Source organism: Delphinus delphis, chromosome 6, assembly GCF_949987515.2.
Source record: "Delphinus delphis chromosome 6, mDelDel1.2, whole genome shotgun sequence".
NCBI lineage: Eukaryota > Metazoa > Chordata > Mammalia > Artiodactyla > Delphinidae > Delphinus > Delphinus delphis.
The window spans coordinates 51,007,323-51,031,044 of record NC_082688.1 but is presented as its reverse complement, the minus strand read 5'-3'; the positions used below and the strand labels follow the sequence as shown (position 1 = coordinate 51,031,044).

General features: G+C 41.8%; 1 protein-coding gene across 3 annotated transcripts in view; it reads right to left on the bottom strand.

Moving 5' to 3' along the window:
* DOCK8 (dedicator of cytokinesis 8) overlaps window positions 1-13,936 on the bottom strand; it is a 219,939-nt gene extending 206,003 nt beyond the window's left edge. The window contains exon 1 of one of the 3 annotated variants that reach the window (XM_060014659.1): window positions 13,578-13,936. In XM_060014659.1, coding sequence (XP_059870642.1) covers window positions 13,578-13,630 — 53 coding nt within the window. In that variant the 5' untranslated portion in view covers window positions 13,631-13,936. Of the gene's footprint in view, window positions 1-5,631; window positions 5,976-13,577 lie in introns of those variants that run through there. The other 2 variants (XM_060014663.2, XM_060014660.1) reach the window with 2 other exon arrangements.
* Between the last annotated feature and the right edge of the window lie 9,786 nt (window positions 13,937-23,722).

Below are 23,722 nucleotides of genomic sequence, written 5' to 3'. Positions count from 1 at the left end.
CACACAGCAAACCAGTCCTACACATACATTTATTGATATTTTGTTAATGGTTCCTCCTTTGTGATTGGGACCCTGTAGCAGAGATGGCTAGTTGACCCCCAAAGATTCATGCTCCCCTTTTGCAGTGAAGATTTGTTGCTGGAAAGTAGCTGCTGGACAAGAACTCTCTTCCCCAGCCTTCCTTGCACATCAATGGACTTGTAAGTAGTCCTTATCAATGGGATGTGAGTGGAAGGGATGTGTACCACTTTTGAGTTGAGGTATTTAAGAACTGGAGGCACAATATTTCACTCTCTTTTCCTCCTGGCCAACAGCTGAATGTTATCAGAAAAACCTGAAAGTTTTTCTGATGGCAGAGCCATAAGGTGGAAGCAGCCTGGGTCCCTGAGTCACTGCTTGGAGGAGAGCCACCTGACCTGTATCAGACTGTGACATGAATATGAAATAAGATTTTGTTGGGTTAATCCACTGAGGTCTTGGGATTATTTGTTACAACAGCTAATTTAATACTAGACCTATAAGCCTGGATATCCCTCCTCATTAGGCCAGGGTCCTGGAATTAGATGAGCTTGAATGTGCTACAAGTATTAATGGGATGGAAGCACCATGTTGCCACAATGGAAGTTCTGTCACTAATTTGTCCCCAGAGCAACTGCTGGGAGCAATGGCAAAGACCATTAAGTTGCTCATCAATAGACATTATCCCCTTCCTTCTAACTCAACCCTAGTTTTGTTGGAGGTGGCAATGTGCCAGGCTAATAAAAACTACATTTGCCAACCTCTCTTATAAGTAGAGTAACAGATCTGATCAATGAGGCATATAGCAAATGTCACTGTGGGAGTTTCTGGGAAAGTTCCTGAAAAGAGAGCAAAGTTCGCTGACATGCCTCTTTGGCCTTTCCTCTTCTTTCTGTCTTCAATATTCCTTCAATGCGTATAATCTCAAGAGCCATCTTCTGACTATGAGGATGAGAGCCACACACTAAAGATGGTGGAACACAAAGACACAAGGAACCTGGGTCTCCCGTGGTATTTTGGACTCACACACCAAGCCTAAACTGCCAACCACTGGAAATCTTCCTACTCAAGAAAAATAAGTAAACCCCTGATTTATTTAAGCCACTGTTTAGTGGGATTGTCTGTTCCTTGCAGCAGCTAAAAGCAATCCTAACTCATAAAAGGGAGAACCTTCTAAGAAAGAGCACAGCACATACCTTCCTAACAGGCTGATCTCTCTGCTTCTCTGCACCATTCTTTTCTTCTACTCTCATTAATTATTCCCAGGCCAGAACATACACTGGACGAGAGCAGTCACTGAATTTCTAAGCCCATTTGGTAACTCTTGAGGATAAAGAGCTCACTGGCCCTTTTCCTAGTCATTTAATTTAGTCTCAAATCCTGCTCCTTTGAATGACACAGCAATTTTCAAGCACCTTCCTTCTCTGATATCCTCAAACTGCTGCTTCATCTCTGGACAAGAGAGCTCTGCAATCTGGGCTCCATCAACGTCATTATGGGATTTAAGAGAAACCCAAGAAGTTACTGTTTATTCACTTGCCTCCAGGCAGGACTGTGATTAGCTCTTGCGGATATATAGCTGTCTTCCATGGGCCAAAAAAGTCTCTCACAAAGCATGACTCATTGGTAACTTTGAAGGAGTTGATTTAATCTGTTCTCAGTTTCTCTGCCAGTGAAATGGGTATTGTGATCTGAACAGAGAATGACAAGACCTTTGGCTTAAATATATGCAATTTGAAATGGGATATGATCACTTTTTTTGTTGGGGGCTGTAATAGATTAAAATGGACAAATATTTTGCAGCTCCTCCCATCAAGAGACTTAGTCTACTTCCCCACCCCTTGAAGCTGGGTTGCCTTGCGACTTGCTTTGACCAAGGAATGTGGTGTAAGTAATGTTGTAGGAGCTCTAGACTAAGCCTCAAGGAGCCTTGCAGCTTCCATCTTCATCCTCTTAGAATGTCCCCTCTACCATGTAAGGAATATGGAGCTGACTTCTGAAGGAAAAGAGACCATGTGCAGAGAGACAGGCAGCCCCCCAGGGCCCTGGACTTGTGAGTAAGGCCATCTTAGATGCTCCAGTTTCAGTCCAGCCACCAGGGAATTGCAGCCACATGATGCCCACAGCAGGACCGGCAGAACCAAACTGCTGAGCCCAACCCAAACTGCCAACCCACAGAATCATGAGAAACACTGAACTGCTGTTGCTTTAAGTGAATAAACTTTGAGGTACTCTATTAGTTTCCTAGGGATGCCATAAGAAATTGTCATGAGCCTGGTGGCCTAAAACAACAGAAATTTATTCTCACGCTGTTCTGGAAGCCAGAGGTCCAAAATCAAGGTGTCAGCAGGACCTGCTCCCTCTAAAGGCTCTAGGGAAGAATCTTTCCTTGCTCTTCTAGCTTCTGGGGGTTGCTGGCAGACCTTGGTGTTCCTTGGCTTGTGGTGACATAACTGCATTCTCTGCCTGTCTTCACATGGCCTCCTCTCTGTGTGGCTCTGTGTCTCTTCTCATAAGGACACCAGTGATTGGATTTAGGGTCCACCCTAATCCAGTGTGACCTCATCTTAACTTGATTACATTTGCAAAAATCTTATTTACGAAATAAGATGACGTTCACAAAGACTTAGGAATCTTTTCGAGGGGACACAACTCAATGCACAACATGTGGTTTGTTTAACATGTAGCTAATACTGGTACTCTTTCTTCATTTTTGTACTTCAAACGTATGAAGATAAATGTAAAGAAAATAAAACAGAAAGGATAACCATGTTCTTAAAGATACTATATGACAGTGCCACTGAGTTTCAAAATCTCCCAGGAAGAAAATATCTAAGTTGACTATCTTAATTACTGTTAGTGCCAAGCAAAATTTATGATATATTAGACAGTATCAGGTATTTTAAATGTCTTTAGTCACATGTAAGACTTATTTTATAGGGGGAAAAAAACAACAACTGCATGCTTTCTCTCTGAGATGAAAGAATCCTCTGTTAGCATTGCGTGTGATATTTGTGTGAAAGTCAAAGCCTTGTTAGAGCCTCTGGTTACCGCTGCCCCACTTCTCCTCTGCTTGATCCAAACTTTTGAAAGGAGTGGTCTCTACCAACTTCCTCCATTTCCTCTGCATTGACTCCCTTCATAACCTGTGAAATCTGACTTCCTTCCCCACAGCTCCACTAAAACTGCTGTCTCAGAGGTTCACACTGATCACCATCGAGTCAAATCGGATGCCTCTTTCTTTGTCCTCATAATTTTGCATCTGACCTGTTTAACTGCCCTGTTACCTCCCTTTTCTGATACCACCCCAGTCTGCCACATCTTAGTCAAATTCTTCCTCCTCTCCGTATAGCCCTTCTCTTGCACCAACTAGCAGTGACCCTCTAGGCCCATTCCTTTTCTCTTCCCAGTCTATGTCCCTACTTAGAAAATGTGTCCATTCTTCATTCCCAGCCCCATCGTATCGATGACTTCCTAATCAATATTTTCCATCCTGACCTATCATTTAAGCCGCAAGCCTTGTATCTCAAACTGCCCACTAGAAATGTTGTATATTTTATGCTCATCTGTACTAGTCAGGGTAGGCTTGGTTTTGCTGTGCTAACAAATAATCCCAAAATCTTAGTGGCCTATGAAAACAAAGACTTCCAGAGAGCAGTTGTGGCTCTGCTCTGTCTCTACGCTAGGACACAGGTTGACAGATCAGCCTCTGTCTGGAACATTGCTGGTTGTATAGAAAAGGAAGCAATGATATGACCAAGGGCAGCCAGCTCTGAAAGCACACCTCAAAGTGACCACATCACTTTCAACAAGGTGAAAAGTAAACTCCTCTGACAGGGAGGGAGAGCAAATATATGGAAATGTGAAATCTACTATATTCTCTTAAACAAAACTCTACAAGAGAAGCACAAAATCATCCTCCTTAAACCAACTCAAGGTCCTAATTTTCATAATTTCTCATTGGCATCCTCTTTATCCAATTTCCCCAGGAGGGAAATCTTTGTGTTAGCTCTTTTATAAACTTTAGTTTTCCCAATTACAAAAACACTCTTTGAAGAAAACTTGTCAAATATACATCCACACACATCGCATACAAGGAAACAAAAAATCACCAATAATCCTAACATCCAGGTATTATCCAACACTTATCACATGTTAGCACGTGTCCCTCTGCTCACCTCCCCATCACATGTATCAATCTATTTAATCTCTGTAGGGAGACACACACATATTTCCTTTTCCATAAAAAAGATACCATACTATACAAATAGCTTTGTGGCTGTTAAAAAACTTACCAAGATTACTCTAATAGTTTCTTTCTCCCCATTATTTTAAAATATCCTCTATGTGGTAATGATGTGCAAATTTAAATATCCAGCTTTGACCTCTCCCCTGAGCCCCAGATTCCCGAATAAAACTACGTAGTAGGTAATTCCAGGGCTTCCCTGGTGGCGCAGTGGTTGAGAGCCCGCCTGCCGATGCAGGGGACACGGGTTCGTGCCCCGGTCCCGGAAGATCCCACATGCCACGGAGCGGCTGGGCCCGTGAGCCATGGCCGCTGAGCCTGCGCGTCCGGAACCTGTGCTCCGCAACGGCAGATGCCGCAGCAATGAAAGGCCCGCGTACCGCAAAAAAAAAAAAAAAAAACACAAAAATCTATGTAATAGGTAATTCCAGTTGAATTTCTAATATGCATCTTAGTATGTCCCCAATTAAACTCCTGATTCAGCCTGAAAGCCTATTCTTCATCCAGCCTTTTTTATCTGTTAAAAGCATCAACATCCACACATAACTCTAACCTGAGAGACATTTTGATTCCTCTTTTTCTCTCATTGTTCTCCATGCCACATCTAATCCATCAACCCAATTTCCAAAATATGTCTCAGAGCTGACGGCTTCTCTCCCTCTATTCTCGGCTCTCCAGTCCTGCCACAGTCACCTTTCCCCTGGACCCTGTACTACCTCTCACCTGGCCTTGCTTCTGCTCATTTCTTCTCCATAGCGGAGCCAGAGTGATCCTCTAAACACAGAGGTCAATCACATCGTGCCTCTGCTCTCAAAACCTTCCCATTGCACTTGGAATAACATTTGAACATTTTCCTCGGCTTCTAAGGACTTTTTTTTTTTTTTTTTTTTTTTGCGATACGCGGGCCTCTCACTGCCGTGGCCCCTCCCGTTGTGGAGCACAGGCTCCGGACGCGCAGGCTCAGCGGCCATGGCTCACGGGCCCAGCCGCTCCGCGGGATCTTCCCGGACCGGGGCACGAACCCGTGTCCCCTGCATCGGTAGGCGGACTCTCAACCACTGCGGCACCAGGGAAGCCCTAAGTGCCTTTTTATGATTTCGTTTCTGCCTACTTTTCTCTTCATCTCTACCACTCCCCACCCCCATCCCCCCTCACTCACTCTATCCAGACACACTGGCTCTCTTTTCTTCCAACACATCAGCCTTACTTTTGCCCTGGGTATGGCACTTGCTAACTAACTCCCCTGCCTGGTCCTGGCCGGAGCTCATCTCCTTAGGGATGCCTTCCTTGACCATTCCATCTTAAGGTATCCACACACCTGACATGGCCCTTTTTACATTCTCTAAATACATAGCACCATATCTTACCTGCTATTTCCTTTTCATTTCCTGGTTTATTTCTTTATTGTCTTCCCATTGGAAAAATGACTTCTTTCAGGACAAGAACCTTGTCTGCTTATTCACTGCTCTATCCTCACCTCTTAGAACACACACTGCCAGGCACATAGTTGACTACAATCAATATGCATGAAATCAGCCAGTGAATAAATATTTAGTTGTTTCTCAAGTCCAGCTGATTCCCCTTGAAGTATCTGTTGACGCAGACCCTTTGCTTTCCATGCTCATTAACGCCAGCCTAATCCCAGACATCACCTCACGTCGGAATGACTGCAACTGCCTCCTTACCCCTCTCGTGGAGCCCCCTCGAACCCATTCTTCGCACTATACCAGTTTCATCTGTCAGTCACCTCCCTGTCCTTCAGGCCTGGCTGAGGCCTCACCCCCTCACCCTCTAGGGCTGCTACTCCTTCCTTCCCCTCTGAGTTATGTCAACATTTCATTCCTGCCCTTAACCCTCACCTGGCCATGCAAGCAAACACCATCTCTTGTGTTCACTTATGTGAATCTGCTCACTCCAGCTGAATTCTGGGGGCATAAACTTGTTGTTTTGGGGGTTTGGGTTTTTTTTTTTTGTTTCTCATAATGCCTAGAGAGAATCATAGGCAATCAAAAAATTCATGTGAGTTGAATGAAATTATTGGGTAGAGAACAAGATACAATAGGCAAATTGGAGACATATACACACTACTGTATATAAAATAGATAACTAATAATAACCTATTGCAGAACATAGGGAACTCTACCCAATACTCTGTAATGGCCTATATGAGAAAAGGATCCAGAAAAGGGTGGATATATGTATACGTATAACTGATTCACTTTGCTGTACAGCAGAAACTAACACAACATTGTAAAGCAACTATATTCCAATAAAGGTTAATTTTAAAAAATAGGCAAATTGGATACCCCTTCTAAAGGGATACTGTGAGAACAGGTAGTGATTTAGAATGAAAGAGTAAAATACCAGTAGGTAAAGCAAACTAGAGGCAATCCTGTTCCCATAGAGAACAGAAGGCCAGCATTGCCTTGAAACAACGCTTACGGTAAATAGCAGGATAAAGTGCATTTTTAGTGGACTTTGAACCCAAGTTTTTCTACGAGCAAAAGGGAAAGGGGATGGTCATTCTGGTGTAAATTACTGCATGAGGACAAAAAGCACCCCTAACCCTAACAACCCAGGGCCTCAGGGGGGTAACTTCTTGATGAGACCCCAAGTTCTCTTGAGTGTTCAGAGGACACAGCACAGAACTGACTACAGAGAACTCAAACAGCTCCAACAAAGAAGATGTCTGCTATGTGCTGAGTATTGCCCTGTGTAGCAACAAGGCAAAGCAGAGATTTGGGGAAAAACATTTCTATCCATGGCCTTTCTTCCCAGTTTGCCTCATTTGAGGTGTGGTACAATAGAGGAACTACATCTCCCTGATCAAACGGGGGAGAATCAGCCCAACCATGCAGTTTTACCAAGCCCCAAATATCCCCATAAGGATTTTACATTTGGTAGTGTCTATATTGCACAACTATTTTAATCCCTAAAGAATGACTTCAGACGTCATACAGGGATCTGGGAGAGAAGCTGAATAGGAAGAGGTAAGAGACATTGAAGAGAAGGGGTCAAGATTTCTAATACAGTCTTAAAAGAATGATAAAACCAGGCGGGGGTGTGAATGTGAGGAAATGAGAACTTGTAGGGCCACTGGCAGGCGTGTAAATAGGTATAACTTTTCTGGGAAGCAACTTGGCCATGTGTAGCAAAAGCTTGAAAAATGCTTCTTTCCTTTAAGCAAGCAATGCCACTTCTAGAAATTTTAAGGGAGTATTTGCACTAACACATAAAGATATATACATAAAACTGTTCATCAAGCGCTGTACAGTATTATAAAAAAATCAGAAACTATCTTAAGGCCCAATCATAGAGAATTAATTCAATAAATCACTGTATATCTAATCAACACAATTTTATACAGCCTATGTAAATTATAATGTAGCTCTACATGGATGAACATGGAGAGTTCATACATTTAAATTTAAAAAATACAGCATAAAACAAGTGCAATGTGATCTCATTTCTCTAAAAGTGGAAAGATGTACATCCAAATATTAAGAGCTATGACTTATGGGTAATAGAAATTTTTGCTTGTTGTACTTTCCTACTTTTAATGATGAACATGGATGAGAGAACAGGATGTGGATGAAACACTGGTTCTGCCATTGCCATTTCTGCTTTTCTGATCCTGCATCTGATCTAAACACAGTGGGACATAACATAATGGTCTTATACCCTAGGCCAACTTTGCCAGTTTGTTTGATTCCAGCGCACCCTGCATACAGATGCCTTCCTATATACTTTCAGAGATATCATTCTGTTTTTATTCTGCGTACCCCTAAGTTGTCAATGTAGCAAACTATACTACTAAAGTGCAAACTCTAGAAGCACAGGGACCACACTTAACCACAACTGCATAAACTCTGTTGTAATTTCCTAGAGCCTAGAGAACCTTTATAGCTGCTGATTGGTAATAAATTAGACTGAACATTCTTGGGAAAAGGAATAGCACATTCCTGTTGCTTTAGCCACTGATTATTGACCAAAACATGAATAAGCACCTGGTGTTTACCACTGAATAGAACTAAGCACTCTTTTTTCTTAGCTTCCTCCAGCAAGAAGTCTGAGTAGTCACATCCCTGTCTGTTACAGAGGATGGAAGGCTGAGGTGTTTTTAACATCATCTCATTCCATCACTAGCTCTGTGTGGGGAGTGGAGATGTGAGACCTGGTCCCCTGAACTCTTCCTCTCTCCCTAGGTAACCACATGACATAATTATATTTTCTTTGCCATGCAGAAGTAAACACTGACTTTACATGTACATGTGAATTGTCAGAGCTCAAAGAACTCCAATTGAAAAGCTCACCCTGGCAGAAGGTTCTTTCTATTGTACTAGATGACTGAAGTTCAAGTGGAGCTTTTCCAAGAATCCAAAAATAAAATGATTCTGAATGTGAAAGACCAAAATTCTGAGTTCAATTGCCTGAAGCCTCTTCTCGTGGTTTTTGGTCTAGAACACGTCCGATGAATGAAGCAATTTCTGAAAGCAACCACATCCTGCTCTGCCATCACTACTAAAGAATAGCACTGTTTCACTGCAGACGTGCATGTAGACATATGAATACATATATTTTATGCTTGCATCATTTTTGCAGACAAAATTAGCAAACACTTCTCAGGAACAGCTCAGTGCCGCCTTCTTGTTCTGGTCTTTATGCCGAAAATTATTGAGATTGTTCTTTTTTTATTGAAGTATACTTGATTTACAATGTCATGTTATGATCTCATTACATTGTCAATGTCAATGTCACTTTGTACATTGGGGACGCGGGTTCGTGCCCTGGTCTGGGAAGATTCCACATGCCGCGCGGAGCGGCTGGGCCCGTGAGCCCTGGCCGCTGAGCCTGCGCATCCGGAGCCTGTGCTCCGCAATGGGAGAGGCCACAACAGTGAGAGGCAAAAAAAAAAAAAAAAAACTGAGACAGTAGCATGGTGTATAGTGGTTTAGGGAGAGGATTCTGAAGCAAGGCTGCCTGCATTTGAATAACAGCTCTGGTCTTAGCTCTTTGTGACTTTGGACAATTTTCATAAGTCCTTAGTGCCCAGTTTTTCCATCTGTAAAATGGAGATAGTAATTGTTCCTACATCACAGGGGTGAATGAGTTATGATATGCATAGACCCATACCTGCCATACAGTAAGAATTATACAAGCATAAGTCATTATTATTTACCCCTTTCAATCCTTAATGTCCAGAGGATCATTAATATTTTTTCTACATTGTGCATTTTTCCTCTCTTTACCCAAGGTCCTTACATTACTTTAATATTTGATCTAGTTCTATATCCTGTGTTTGAAAGAAACTAAGATTTTGTTTAATGAATTTTCAGAATAGTAATAATAATTTTTATAACACATGAAAGCCCTAAACGCTACTAAGAAAGAAAGGTAGTTGATAAGACTTGGCGCTCATACAAGGAATGTATTATGACACTTAATGCAGCAGTGCCTGAATTCCCCAATGCAAACATAATTATGAACTGCTTAATTCAGATGTAGTCTTTCCTTTGCGCACAGGAAGTTAGTGACAATTAAACTGAAACAAAGACAAATATCTAACACTTATAAGAAATTAAACTTTACTCTTCCAGCTTAGAAAAATTCAGTGGTAGATCTTTTCTCTTGTATCTCCCCAAGCTGTGGGTTCTAGAGAGATGTTCAACTGTAACACATCATACGATCACATCATACAATTACACTTGGTGCTCAAAATGAAACAAAAAAAAAATCCTATGATGATTTCCAACACATGGAAATTTAGGTTTCATAAGAATATGAAAGAGCCAGGGCAATCATGGGGGAATGGGCACTGGTGGGCATTCCCAGGTTCCTCCTTCACTTTGGTCCTGCCCCTAGACTGGGCAATGCTGCTTGCAGGAAGCCAAAGAATTTGGGAACAATGAGGAACATTCTTTTCCTACTGTGAGGTAGTCTGCTCACTCTTTCTTTAGGCTGGTATGGGCAGAACTCAGCTTTTTACAAGTAAAATTTTTAATATATCAGATATGAGTATTTCCTTTATAGGAAGCACATTGATTTAACCCCACAAACATTTTTTAATGATAGTTTGTATCATTCAGGATAGAAACGTGAAAAATATGCTGAATGTACTGATGGCCATATTTGCAACATTGCCTTACTTTTTTAAGTTGATCTATTTTAAAAAAAGAATAGTACATAGGCATGCAAGGGAAAATATTTTCTTTTCCAACTTCAAAACTGCAAAACATCACAGTTTGTTTACATGTTAAACACTGATCAGAACAATTTGCAATGCTGCTACTGAAAGGTTTTTTCTTTTTAATTACTTACTTACTTGCTTTTAAAGGAAATTCTTAAGAAATGTGGATCAAAATAGCACATGCCCAATTAAGAACAGTCTTTGGAGCAGTTTGTAATCCCAGCTCTGCGTGTGATGTTTGCGTGGCCTTGAACAAATTACATGGCCTGTGCAACTACATCTCCAAGCTTCATTTTCTTCTTCTGTATGAGACGTCAGGTGAGTCTCATAGGGTTTTTGTAAGAATCTAACAATATAATCTGTTAAGCACGTAATACAGTGTCTGGGACATACTAAATGATCAATAAATGATGCATTTTAATATTATCTTAATACTAGGTATGCCCTTATTAATCCATTCCTTTGAACAATAATTTCTGCCAAGCTCCTCTGCATAACTCTCTACACAGTACACAAAATGCTTCCAAAGGGAAAATAGAACCCGCTAAACAGGAATATCCAATCCTTATTTTTGCCTGAGGATTAGGGAACATTTTAAATTTTATTTAATTTGAGGGGGGCCTTTCTTGGTCAGATTGCATCATGCATTCTGTTTCACTGGGTGTGTCTGGTATCCTCAGCACAGAGATGGAAGACATATGAGCAAGAACTTCAACCCCAAGGGGGCTCCAACCTGCTACTGGCATCATTGTTCCCAGCCCATTGGTCCCTGCACAGGAAGTTCTCCAGCTTCAGCTTTCCTTCCTACCTTTCTTTCTTAGAATCTTCAAGTTGGTGGCAATGGAGATGATGACGACAATGATGAAGCTGATAGTAATGTGGATGAAGCCAGCTAGCATTTATTTAACATTTATTCTGAGCCAGGCACGCTAAGCACTTTGTATATATTATTTCACTTAATCCTCTCAACATACAAGGTAGGTATTGATACGATGAATATCTCCATTCAACATATAAAAACTCAAAGTTTAGAGAGGTTAAATAGCATGCCCAGTGTCACACAGTTAGTCTGGTGCAGAGAGCCAATCGGTAAGCAGATGAGATTCCAGCCAGGGCCTTTATTCTTTTTTTTTTTTTAGAATCTTTGTTTTTATTTCAGTTTTGATTATCTTGTTTCGTTGGATTAATAGACTAGTATTTGTCATGGTTACACAGGTATTATTGTTTTTTTAAATTAATTTTTATTGGAGTATAGCTGCTTTACAATGTTGTGTTAATTTCTACTGTACAGCAAAATGAATCAGCCATACATACACATATATCCCCCCTTTTTTGGACTTCCTTCCCATCCAGGTCACCACAGAGCACTGAGTAGAGTTCCCTGTGCTATACAGTATGTCCTCGTTCGTTATCTATTTTATACATAGTATCAACAGTGTATATGTGTCAATCCCAATCTCCCAATTCCTCCCACCCTCCCACTTACCCCTCGGTATCCATACATTTGTTCTCTATGTGTCTCTATTTCTGCTTTGCAAATAAGATCATCCATACCATTTTAAGTAAGTCAGAAAGGGCCTTTATTCTGAACCCCCAGGCTACACCAACCCCACTGCTGCTTTCAAGACTGCCTTGTAGGGATCAGTGCAGGTTCTACTGCTCTCCTCAGATTAATTCCACCCAACCCCAAGGCTCTAACATATTTCTGTCAGTCATACCACCTGACCTGAAATTCACAGAGACAGAAGAGCAGCAGCTATGACAAGTGGTACATCCATCAGGAACTTCAGTTTGATTTCCCTCAGCCCCCAAACGAACTGCCCCTCCTGCATGGCAACAGGCACGAAACCCGATGCAGAAAAAAATCCCCATAGGGAAATCCCTGATATACTTTATGCCTTTTGACTACTACCTTTCGGCCTCCAACATTAATACACAGTACACAACAATAATTAAACTCATTTTAAAGATGAAGAAATAGTAAGGTAAGAGAAATGGTTTGCTCACAGCTACACAACAGGTGGAAATAAAAAGGCCAGTAAAGCTCAATATGCCCTCTGCAAGACCTTACCACCTCATTATTCCGGGCTTCTAATTCCCCGTGGCTGAAACCTCTTCACAGTCTAGCAGCACAAAAATGGACTGTGGAACTAGCCTTTCACAGGCTCAGCTAAAAGAAGACTAACTAATCCTAGAGCAATGAGGGTAGTAAAATAATAAGTTGACCCTTCAGGATGAATTTCATATTATCTTTTAACCAGACAGTCTAGATTTCTCAGGGCACGACAAAAATGTCTCCAAACACTTCTCGGCAGTTTTCAGTGGAGGAAAAACTGCAGTTAAAGCACCTTTAGTGAGAGCAGTAGATGTGCTTGCATTTAGTTTGTGCAATTTTCATTATGAATTGGATGGTGGGTTGGATCTATGTCCTTAGTTCTTTGCTGGAGTGCTAGAAATGTAAAAATGTCAGCCACAGGCCATTCCTTTTTATTTAAACGGAGAATTTAAAAAATCACTTTTTCCACTTCATGGCTCCTTTGGACCAGAGAATAAAAATAGCGATGTCAGTAGGAGCCAAACTTTTTTCTGGAAAAATAAAACGAGAGGGGAAAGCGTCCTCCTCAGAACAACCGAAATCTTGAAGCAGCTGCCTCAAAGCAAAACTCTCCTCATTTCAACCACTTCTTCTCTCGCCCCTTCTCGGAGCAGCCTCAAAGCAAGGCGCAGTTTATGAGAAACTCCGTGGCGTGCCCAGCACTGCTAACCGGGCGTCCTTCCCACTACCCGGGCCCGGCCACCTGTCAACCCCGAGGGCGGCGCGGGCGAGGCGGGGCTGGGGACGTGGCTCCGGGAAGAGGCACTGGTGACAGTACCATCAGGGGAACTGGGATTCTCGGGGAGGGGCTGGCTGAGCCCAGCCCTCGGGCCATCCCGCGCTCCACGGCCCCACCGCAGCCGCCTCGAGGCCCCGGGCCCCCCGCCGTGTCTCGGGCGCCACTCCTCCCCGCGGACTCCCTGGGACTCTGGCGGCGGCAACCTACACCCCCACCCCTTGGAGCTGCCCAGGCGCCGCACTTCACCAGCTGGGGCGGTGCGGCCGCGAGTCCGCCGCGGGGCGCCTCTTACCTGTTGATCTTGAGCGCGAACGCGCGGCGCTCTGCGCTCGGCAGCGTGGCCATGGCGCGCCGGCGGCTCTTCGGCCTCTAGGGTCTCGTGAGGCGCCCAGCGGGGGCCCGGTGCGCCGCAGGGCAGCAGCAGCACGTGCCGAGCGGGACGCGAGCCTCATCTGTCAGTCGCAGCTGGAAACTTCCGCATTTCCACCTTCAGCGCTGAAATCACCCCGGGGGAGGGCCCAACCTCAGAGCTGCGGCGGCCAGCCCTGCCACCCGGCGCCCGGCCCGGCGCCCAGGGAGCGGAGCGCGAGGAGGGTGTGGACCCACCGCGGAATTGCCCTCCGGATGCTCGGACCGCCGGCGCGCTTCTTCCCGGGGCCCTGACCTCAGGCAGAAAGGAGCTCGGGCGGATGACCCGGCGACCACTGAGCGAGGCCGGAAACTCCATCTGCCCGAAGCTGCGAGGCTGCCAAAGGCCTGTGGGCAAGAGCTGGGAACGCGCGCCTTCCGCCCGCCCCGCACAGCTGGCGCGAGGTCGGGAAACCAACCCTGGAATTCTTTGCGCCAGGCCTTGTTAAGTGTTCGCACCATGCCCTGGAGCAGGCAGCTTAAATTTAACAAGAAGAAAAAAAAAAAAAAACGTTGGTGGAAACTTCAGGAGACATACCAACTTTCGCAAACGGTATGTCCGTCATCCTTATTGGGGTGACTTTAAATAAATACGAGTCCATGCAAGGAATAAACAATTTTTTTAAACCTCGAGATAAATGCTTTTCTCTGGAGAAACAGTGCACAGCACTTTCCTGTGATTCAAGCATATGCTGCAACCCTGTTTATTTCAGCTTCAGACCGAGAAGTGTATGAAGAAGTCCAGCCCCAAACTCAAGAAAAATATCAGAAAAGTCCCAGTGCTCACTGGAGTGGAAAAGTCTGTGTTTACCGACTTGCTCTAAGTGTTACTCTGCTAGAGCACTCCGTATGTAATGCCTCTGTTTGTCAACTGACCCTTAAAAAAAATACGAAATCGAGATACGTTTGGTTCAAAGCTGCACTACTGTCCAGTAGGTAGCCACTACCCACATGTGGCTATGGACCACTTGAAATTATAGTTAGTCTGAATTGAGATGTGCTGTGTAAAATTCGCACCGAACTTTGAACACACTACAGACTGCCTTTCTTTCTCTGGTTTCAGCTAGCTCAGGTAGTTTAGTAATTCTTCAGAGCTGGTTAGGTAACTCTCCTCCCCCTCCCCACTTCAAGTATCAATGGCTTTAACCATAGTATAAGACACAGGTCATAAGTGAGACATTACATAGACTATGAAACGAGACCCAAAGAAAAGAAAACTTTTTGAAATGTGGAGTTTCTGACTTTCAAAATTCTCCCAGGTATGTTTACCACACTGGAATTTATAAGCAAAGATGTACATAGAAAAATACTAAGAGAACAATTCAATAATAACAATTCAATACCTCTTCAAACTGGGAACAAACAGATGATTTGTAGAAAATTGTTTTACACTAGAATCTTCAGTCTACCGTGTACTAAGTCAGCCTTTCGGATGGGCTTCTCTTAGTTTCTGAATGATGGTGACATACACTTTCATACAGAGCAAAATATATTGTTGTCCACACAAACATAAATAAAATGTAATGAGAGTATCTCAAATTTTCAGAATTTGCAATTAAGGAAAACTTTTGTGTGGGGGGGGGGAGAGGGGGAGGAATCTTAAAATCTCCCATCTTATGTCAGCTTATGCTGCATTCAACTCATTCACCTTAGCATTTGGTACGTAACTATGAAAGTAAAGCCAGCATCATTATCCTCCATCCCATCAATTCCTTAGTTAGAAATGACTGCAGATTTCCTTAACAGCCTTTTGGTAATTCACCATGAGTGTGTTATCCACTAAATTAGGCAAATGCCTATTTTTAAATATTCTATCTGCTCTTGGGTACAGTCACAGATCTCTGGCAAACTTCAAAAATAGCTAAGTGCCTTGCTTCATTTCTCACTCCCTCCTATTTCCCTCTAGGGCTTCTTTCCTAATTGCCACTCTGTCCAAAGCCCACTCTGAAAGGCTTCCTTCTTTCCACACCATGTGACATCTCTAGACCTTCCTCTTTCTCTGCATCTTTGTGTCATTTGATTTTGTTTCTCACCTTTATAAAATTCCTCCCTTCTATGACAGACCTTATATCAATTATCCCAAATTCTCCTGTAGTTTTCTCCATTTCTTCTTCTTACCTCCTCAGAAAGCCAATCTCTTTCTTTACATTGCATCTTACTTATTTTTTACAACAGACAAATAACACTTACCTTGTACCAGGGCCTGTATCAAGCGCTTTTCAAATATTAATTAATAACAACCCTTAAGTAATAACATTATCCTCACTTTGCAGCTGGGGAAACCAAGGCTCAGAGAGGTTAAGTGACTGGCCCGAGATCACAGACTAGTACGGGGCATTTCCAACCCCCCCAGATATTTCCACTTAAATATCTTCAAACTCCACAAACATAAAACCGAAACTCTCCGTCTCCTCTACCCAGTTGTATAAGCTTGCTGTCCCTCCATAATCACTCATTTCTGTTGGTGGCACTATTTCCCACTTGCCAGTTAAAAACTTTGGAATCATTTAATGGAGGGGAAAGCAGGAAATCTGGGTTCTGGCTTCAGGTTTTCACTATGTGATCCTGAGCAAGTCACACCCTGTTTGGACCACAAAATTCTCCGTCATAGAATGACCCCATCTGCTCTCTCTTTATAATGTGTCAGCTCTACTTCTTCCTCTTCTTTACCCTTCAGATCTAATCAGCTAACAAGGCCTGTCATTTATTCTGTATAAACATCACTCCTTCATAAGTATCACTGTTCTCACTGCTTCCATTCTGACCCAGCCCTTATAAATTAATGTGTGGATGACAAAAATAAGATTTTAAATGGCTCCCTGCCTATAGCTTCTCCTTATTCCAATCCAGTCTGACTCTACCACTGTATTAATTTTACTAAAATACTGTTTCATCATGTTACTTCCCTGCTCAATTAACTTTGGTGGCTTCCTATAGCCTCTATGACCAAGTGTGACCTTCTCCAACTGGCTTATAGTGGCTTCTCCATGTCATGTAAGTAACTCTATCCCTTACCTCTTTGTTGAAGCAAGGAAGATCTCCAGCTAGAGAAATCGGTGTTCTTCCTGCCTGGGGCCTCCTTTGCTTATGTCATTCTTCTGCCATCCCCACCAGACATCACATCCAGTCTCTCCCCATCCTTTAAAGTTTGAGTCAAGTTGTCAGTTTCCACCTCTACCTAAAGGAGTGTCTCATTCAGTCTGACAGCACCCTTTGTTTAGTTAAATAGGTCGTTACCAATAAACACAGCCTAGTGGAATGCAAGGTCCATAGGACTATAGAGAAAAGGGTGACATTTGTGCATTTCCTTCCTTATTTTGCAAGCCGACCTCCATCAGCTTTCACTCAAATGTCACCTTCCATGACCATCTACTTAACATTGCAATGCCCCTTTCCCTAATCCTGACCCTCCCTAGCTCCTTTTCCAACTTTCATAGCATAGTTTTTCTCCATAGCACTTGTCACTATCTGACATACTACATATTTTATTTATTTGCAAGTTTATTATCGCTCATGCTTCTAGACTATAAGTTCCATGAGTGCAGGGATTTTTGTTTTATTCCTTTCTCTATCTCTATTACCTAGAATAATGCCTGGTACAAAGTAAGTGTTCAATAAGTTCTTGTTGAATAAATGAATGAAAAAAAGCAGACACTCAATAAATATTTGTTAAATTGAACTTGAATGGGAGTGGCCAAGTTCATGTGTCTTTCAGAAGGAAGTTAGAGCCTTTTTTACTCTCTTGAATTTTTCAGTTGTGCCTTTTTATGAATATCTTCCAGCACTGTTTTGTAGTTATGTCTTGGGTTGAGAAATCAAACTAGCACATAGGTTACTACTAGCAAGTAGATCTCTTTATTATCGTCTTGTAATTGAGGACAGATATAGAAAGATTTGTTTGCTAGTATTTAAATCCAGCCATAGCTCAGATATTAGAATTTGGAGTTTCTAATTTTCTCCACTTCATTCCTCATATTGTCATAAGAGATCTGTAAATATGAAAAGAATAAAACTAAGAAACTTTCCCTTAATATGTATATATTAGTCCCCCTTATTCATGGTTTCACTTTCCACGGTTTCAGTTACCCTCGGTCAACCAGTCTGAAAATATGAAATGAAACATTCAAGAAATAAACATAAGTTTTAAAATGCACACTGTTCTGAGTAGCGTGATGCAATCTCCCGCTGTCCTGCTCCATCCCACCACAGACATGAATCATCCCTTTGTCCAGTGTATCTGCCCAGTAGTCAGTTATATATATGCATATATATAAAACCGTCTTGGTTATATATGCAGTATCACAGTGCTTGTGTTCAAGCAATGTTGTTCACTTAATAATGGCCACAAAGTGCAACAGTAGTGACCTGGAATCCAGATATGCCAAAGAGAAGCTGTAAAGTGCTTCTTTTAAGGGAAAAGGTGAAAGTTCCTAAATTAATAAGGAAAGAAAAAATATTGTATGTTGAGTTTGCTCAGATCTATGGTAAGAATGAATCTTCTCTCCATGAAATTGTGAAGAAGGACAAAGAAATTCATACTAGTTTTGCTATCACACTTCAGACTGCAAAAGTTATGACCACGGTATGTGATATGTGCTTATTAATATGGAAAAGGCATTGAATTTGTGCAATAAGATATTTAGAGAGAGAGAGAGAGACTGCATTCACATAACTTATTACAGTATATTGTTATAACTGTTCTATTTTATTGTTAGTCATTGTTAATCTCTTACTGGGTCTAATTTATAAATTAAACTGTACCACAGGTATGTATGTTTAGGAAAAATCGTATGTATATGCTTCAATACTATCCACAGTTTCAGGCATCCGCTGAGGGTCTTGGAACATATCCCCTTTGGATAACGGGGTGCTACTGTATACACATGTATTATATACATGTATCTTATATGGTTCCTTTACTATGTATATTAGTATTTTAAATGTAGGAGTTAGGCCATATTCTAATGTACAATGCTATTTCATATTCAATAGGCATATTCATACTATAGCATTTTATACCTAGAAGGACCTTGGATTAATTCATGAATGAATGAATAAATTCTCTCATTATCATTTATGTGCCTTCCATTAATCCCCCAAACATTTACCAAGTGGTTCCCATATGTCAGGTTCTGAACTAAATGATACTAGGGGCAAAATCATTAACAATACTTGTTCCCTGACTTCCCAGAATTCACGATCTGGGTACAAGATACACGTTACCAAGGAAAGAAGAGACTTATTCCGTGGGACAATGCAGGAATGTTTTCCTGCACAGAACTCTGTGAGAGTGAGGAAGCACAGACAGGAAATGATTTATTCTTGTGGACAGGGTGTTGGCAGAGAAATTGACGCTGAGGAAGAATAACTTTACTGACCCAGTGACATGGAAACTGGTCTTAAATGACAAGTAAGCATTCACCAGGCAGAGAAGAGTGCATTCAGGATATTCCATGCAGAAGGAGCACTACATGCAAAGGCAGGGAGCCAGGAGACACTAGTGCCCATCCCAGGAGTCAAAAGTAGGATGGAGTCCAGCGGTGCAGAGAGAAGTGGCGAGAAATGAAGCTTGGAAGGTGGGTGGGACCTGAATGTGAGGGTCCTGTTAAAGAATTCAGACATTATCCCAAAGGCTGTGAAAACCACCAAAAAGGGACTGCTGTTTCTATAAAGGTCATTGCCACCTGGCAATCCATGATAAGGACTGTCCCGTAGAGTACAGACACAGGGTGGTAAGGATTATGTCTCCAGATCTGGCATTGCCATCCCCGTCTTCCTCAGCCTGAGCACACATACACTGGACACTAATGAAGAAATAAATTGCTCTTTACAGCAGGATTTAGGCAATTTTCCCAAAGTCATATCGCATGGAAAGAGGGAGGATTTATGGGGGATAGAAAGTCAGGTGCTGGTCCTCTGGTCTGGTTACCTCTGCCCCTCACTGGAGTGCCCCACACGTGTATGGTTACTGCCTCTTTATTTAGCCACTTTCCCATCAATCTACCATCTTCTCCCTAAAGAATCAGTTACCCATCCCTTGGTTTGTTGTTATGTCTGGGCAATTTCCCAGGCATCCACTAAATGTTGCACTTTCTCCTTCCCCTAGTTTCCACTGTCCCTACAGGGGGAAAAGTTGGGTTCTGATCCACGCCTGGGGGGGTTTAGTGGTGGGCTTCTATTCTAGGCTGCAGCTGACATTTTTCATGTGTAAAATGTGGTTAATAGTGATACCAATTCCAGGATTGTTAAAAAGATTAAATAATATAAAACGCTCATAGTAAGTGACATATAATTATTCCTATTATTATCACTGTTTGAAATGTCTACAGAAGCAAATTACTAAAAGTCTAAATAAAGGTAGTTTAATCTTTAAGTTTATTACCCTAGTAAACCGGAGGAAGGAACTAGGTCAGTAACTCAACAACACCATCAAGCGCCCGGGTTCTTTCTATCCCTCCACTCTGCCCTACTCCGTCCATTGGTCATGTTGGTCATCCCTCTTATGACCTCATGACTACAAGCTGGACTTGTAGCCACGAGGTCAGGACTCCGATTAGCCACAGCACACACCAGCACCCCAAGAAGAGAGAAAGAAAGAGGCTAAGGCTTTCTCCATGAGAAACTCTGCCTTTCCCAGAAGTCCTCCAGGAAACCTGTCCTGAGAACTCACTAGCCAGAGATGGCTCAGAGGCTGCTCCTTGACTGCATGGGAAGCGGGGAAAGTATCTAGAAACAGAAGTGGGTGATTATGTTTGGCTTAGAATTACTCTGATTCATTCTCTTGAGCTGCAAAAACAGAAGAGGGACAAAGGGGAGAGTAGTTGTTGGATAGGCAGTGAACTGCCAGAATGAGGCTGCCAGACTCATTTCATTGAGATTAAATAAGACGAAGCACATAAAGGACAGAACATACTGCTGGTTATCGAGTATGCACTCTCAGAACATTTGGGCTGTGATTTTATTATTATTTGACATTTGTACTGCTCTGGAGCCATATAAATTGGGGTTTTCCCCCAGTTTTATTGCAAGATAATTGACATACAGAACTGTATACATTCAAGGTGTACAACATAATGATTTGACTTACACTCATCACAAAATGATTACCAGAACAGCTTTAGGGGATGGAGGACATCCATCATCTCATGTAGATACAACATTAAAATTGTTTTTTAAATTGTTTTTTACATATTTACTATTATTTCCTCAGAATAGAGTCCCAGAAGTGGAAATTGTTAGGTCAAAGTTATAATCTCATGCTAGAAATGCCTGCATGTAATCATGAGGAAATAGTAGACAAACTTAAATTGAGGGACATTCTGCTGAACAATTGCCAATCTTTTAAAAAATGTCAGTGCCATGAAAGACAAAGAAAGGCTGAGGAACTGGTATAGCTTAAAAGCAACTAAACAGCCCGAGCAACTAAAGGCAATGAGGGATGCTGGAGTGGATGGTGGATCAAGAAAAGAACACCATAAACAAAACTACTGAGGCAATTGGCAAGATGTGCCAGCTGACTCTGTATTTGACTCTGTATCAAAATTCCATTTTCTAAATTTGATACTTACACCGTGGTTGCATAAGAAAATAAAGACAATAGCTTTATTCTTAGGAGATGTACACTGAAGTATTTATGCTAAAGGGCAGAATGGTATGATGTCTGCAGCTTACTCTCAGATGGTCATCAATGATGATGACAATGATAATAATGTTTATAATACTAAAATAAAATTGTAAATAATAATAAATTAACTAAATCAATCTAGATGAAGAGTATGTAGAAGTTTCTGCTCTGTAAATTTGAAAACTTTTCAAAATAAAAAGTTAAAGATACAAAAATTACAAACATAATTTTGGCTTTTGTAAGTTTGTGGCAACTTATAAGCAATGTATAAGAGGCTGTTTCATTATACGCTCACTAACAGTGGCATTCATTTTTAATTTTTGCAAGTTTACTCAACTAAAAATAAATTTTAAATTATGTGTTTATTAGTTAAATGAGTTGAATATTTTTCCATGTTATTTCATTATAGAGTTGTATTTTTCTTGTGTGTCTATTTGTATCTTGTCCCACTTGCCTATTAAAGCCTTAGAGTTTTTCTTGTTGATTTGTGTCCACCCTTTTGAGTAATATGTTATCATTGTAGGTTATCTCTCTTTAAGGAACTATGATCTCCCTAAATACCTTGAGCTATTTGGAGAAAAATGGAAACCAGACAAGTTTACAGAATTTTAGAAATTTTGTTGGCCCTGGGTGACTGTCAACACGAGACCGAATTTAATATGCATTTTTGAAATGCTTTTTTCCCATTTCAGTGTTCTTCAATATCCTCCCAGTCACTTCACTCCACCCTATAGCCCCACATATTACCATAAGGATTCAGGTAGCATGACAAGCACCAGGACACTTTCAAAAGATGGAAAAGCAGGCTGCATGGTGATTCTTTGTCCAAATTTTCCTGACTCAGTGTCCCTTGGTCCTCGCACACCACTGACTGGGCAGGACCACAGATTGGATGCCATACTATGGTACAATTCAACCATGTGATCTTTGCAATTCTTGTAACAGTGTAGCAGCACGGTGCTGGTGGAGAGTGATATGCAGAATATAGATGTTAAATTCAGGTACTATGTCTGCCATGCCCGCAAACCTATGTCCCAACCACTAACAATTTATGTCTTTTAAGACAAAAGTTCTCAAACTTTGAGAAGATTAGAATTACCTGGAGAGCTAAGAACAAACACAGAGGCCCAGACTCATTGAAACAGGATGAAGCATAGACCTCTATAAGTCTGCCAAGGTCTCCAGATGATTCTGTTATATACCAAAGCTGCTTGAGACTTACCAAATAAAATGCAAATATCCTCAAAGGGTATAAGATTAAAAACCATTATCAGATGAAGTTTTAGCTTGGATTATTTTAACATAGTTGAGAGGGGATAGCTTGAAGAAACGTCAGTTAGTATAGGCAACCTGTATTAGCAGGCATACCGTGAATTTAGAATCCTGACATGGTTCTCTGTCCAGGACCAGATCATCATTCAGCAATAAACTTTTAAAAAATTCAGTACACTTTTAAAAATTGTGAATCACTATGTTGTACACCTGAAACTTATATAAGAGTGTACATCAACTATACCTCATTAAAAACTTAAAAAACAGATTAAAAAAATAAAAACTGAGTATACTAATGTAAATGTCCATGTAACCCATCCAGTGAATATATGACTGATAAATGGAAACAAAACACATCTTTATTATGGTTTCCCACTGCCTCTTCAAAAGTGCATTCAGCAGGGATAAACCTTGCCAATCCCATATGGGAATGTGGGCAGGTCCCATTCTCTTACTCTTAGGTCAAAGTTCTTGGTTGCAAACGTAGTTTCAAATCTGAGACCAGAATGTCCAGCCCAAGATACTGATCAAAACTCCACCTTAAATTTAATGGCAAATATTCCCCCAGCTGGGGAATGCTTGAGCCTGGCAGCCTGCAGAGGCAAAGGAGGGGAAGCATGCATGGTTGCCTTCTTCCCTCCACTTTGTACTATTTTCCCTTTCTTTTCTTCTCCCACCACGGCTGGCTAGCTAGTTTCTGACCTCTTGGGGTTGGAGGAATGGTGAGTATAAGAAAGCTCTTATCATTCAAAGCTGACTCTTTCCTTGGATCTTTTTAGGTCTTTTGGAAGATTGTTTTCCTAGAGATTTCTCTCCTATAAGTCATTTTACTTGGTTTCTTCATTTCTATGCCTCCTGTTTACTTGTGACTCCTTTGCAGCTCCCCTCCAATTTCCTGCTGCTAGGGTCCTCCACTCTCTAAGTGACCCTACTTGATGGGTCCCCAAATGACCCTTGGTTGGATCTTTTCCATGTGGCCCACACCCGATTCATTGAAACTGCTCATCAACTCCTTGGCTTGACAATCCTGGCTGATCTCAACACAACCTCTACCTTTGTGTCCCAGGCCACTTTAACATCCTTGGTCAGGCATCAGGCAGCATACTTGTGTGTCTCCCAGCTGCAATAAAATT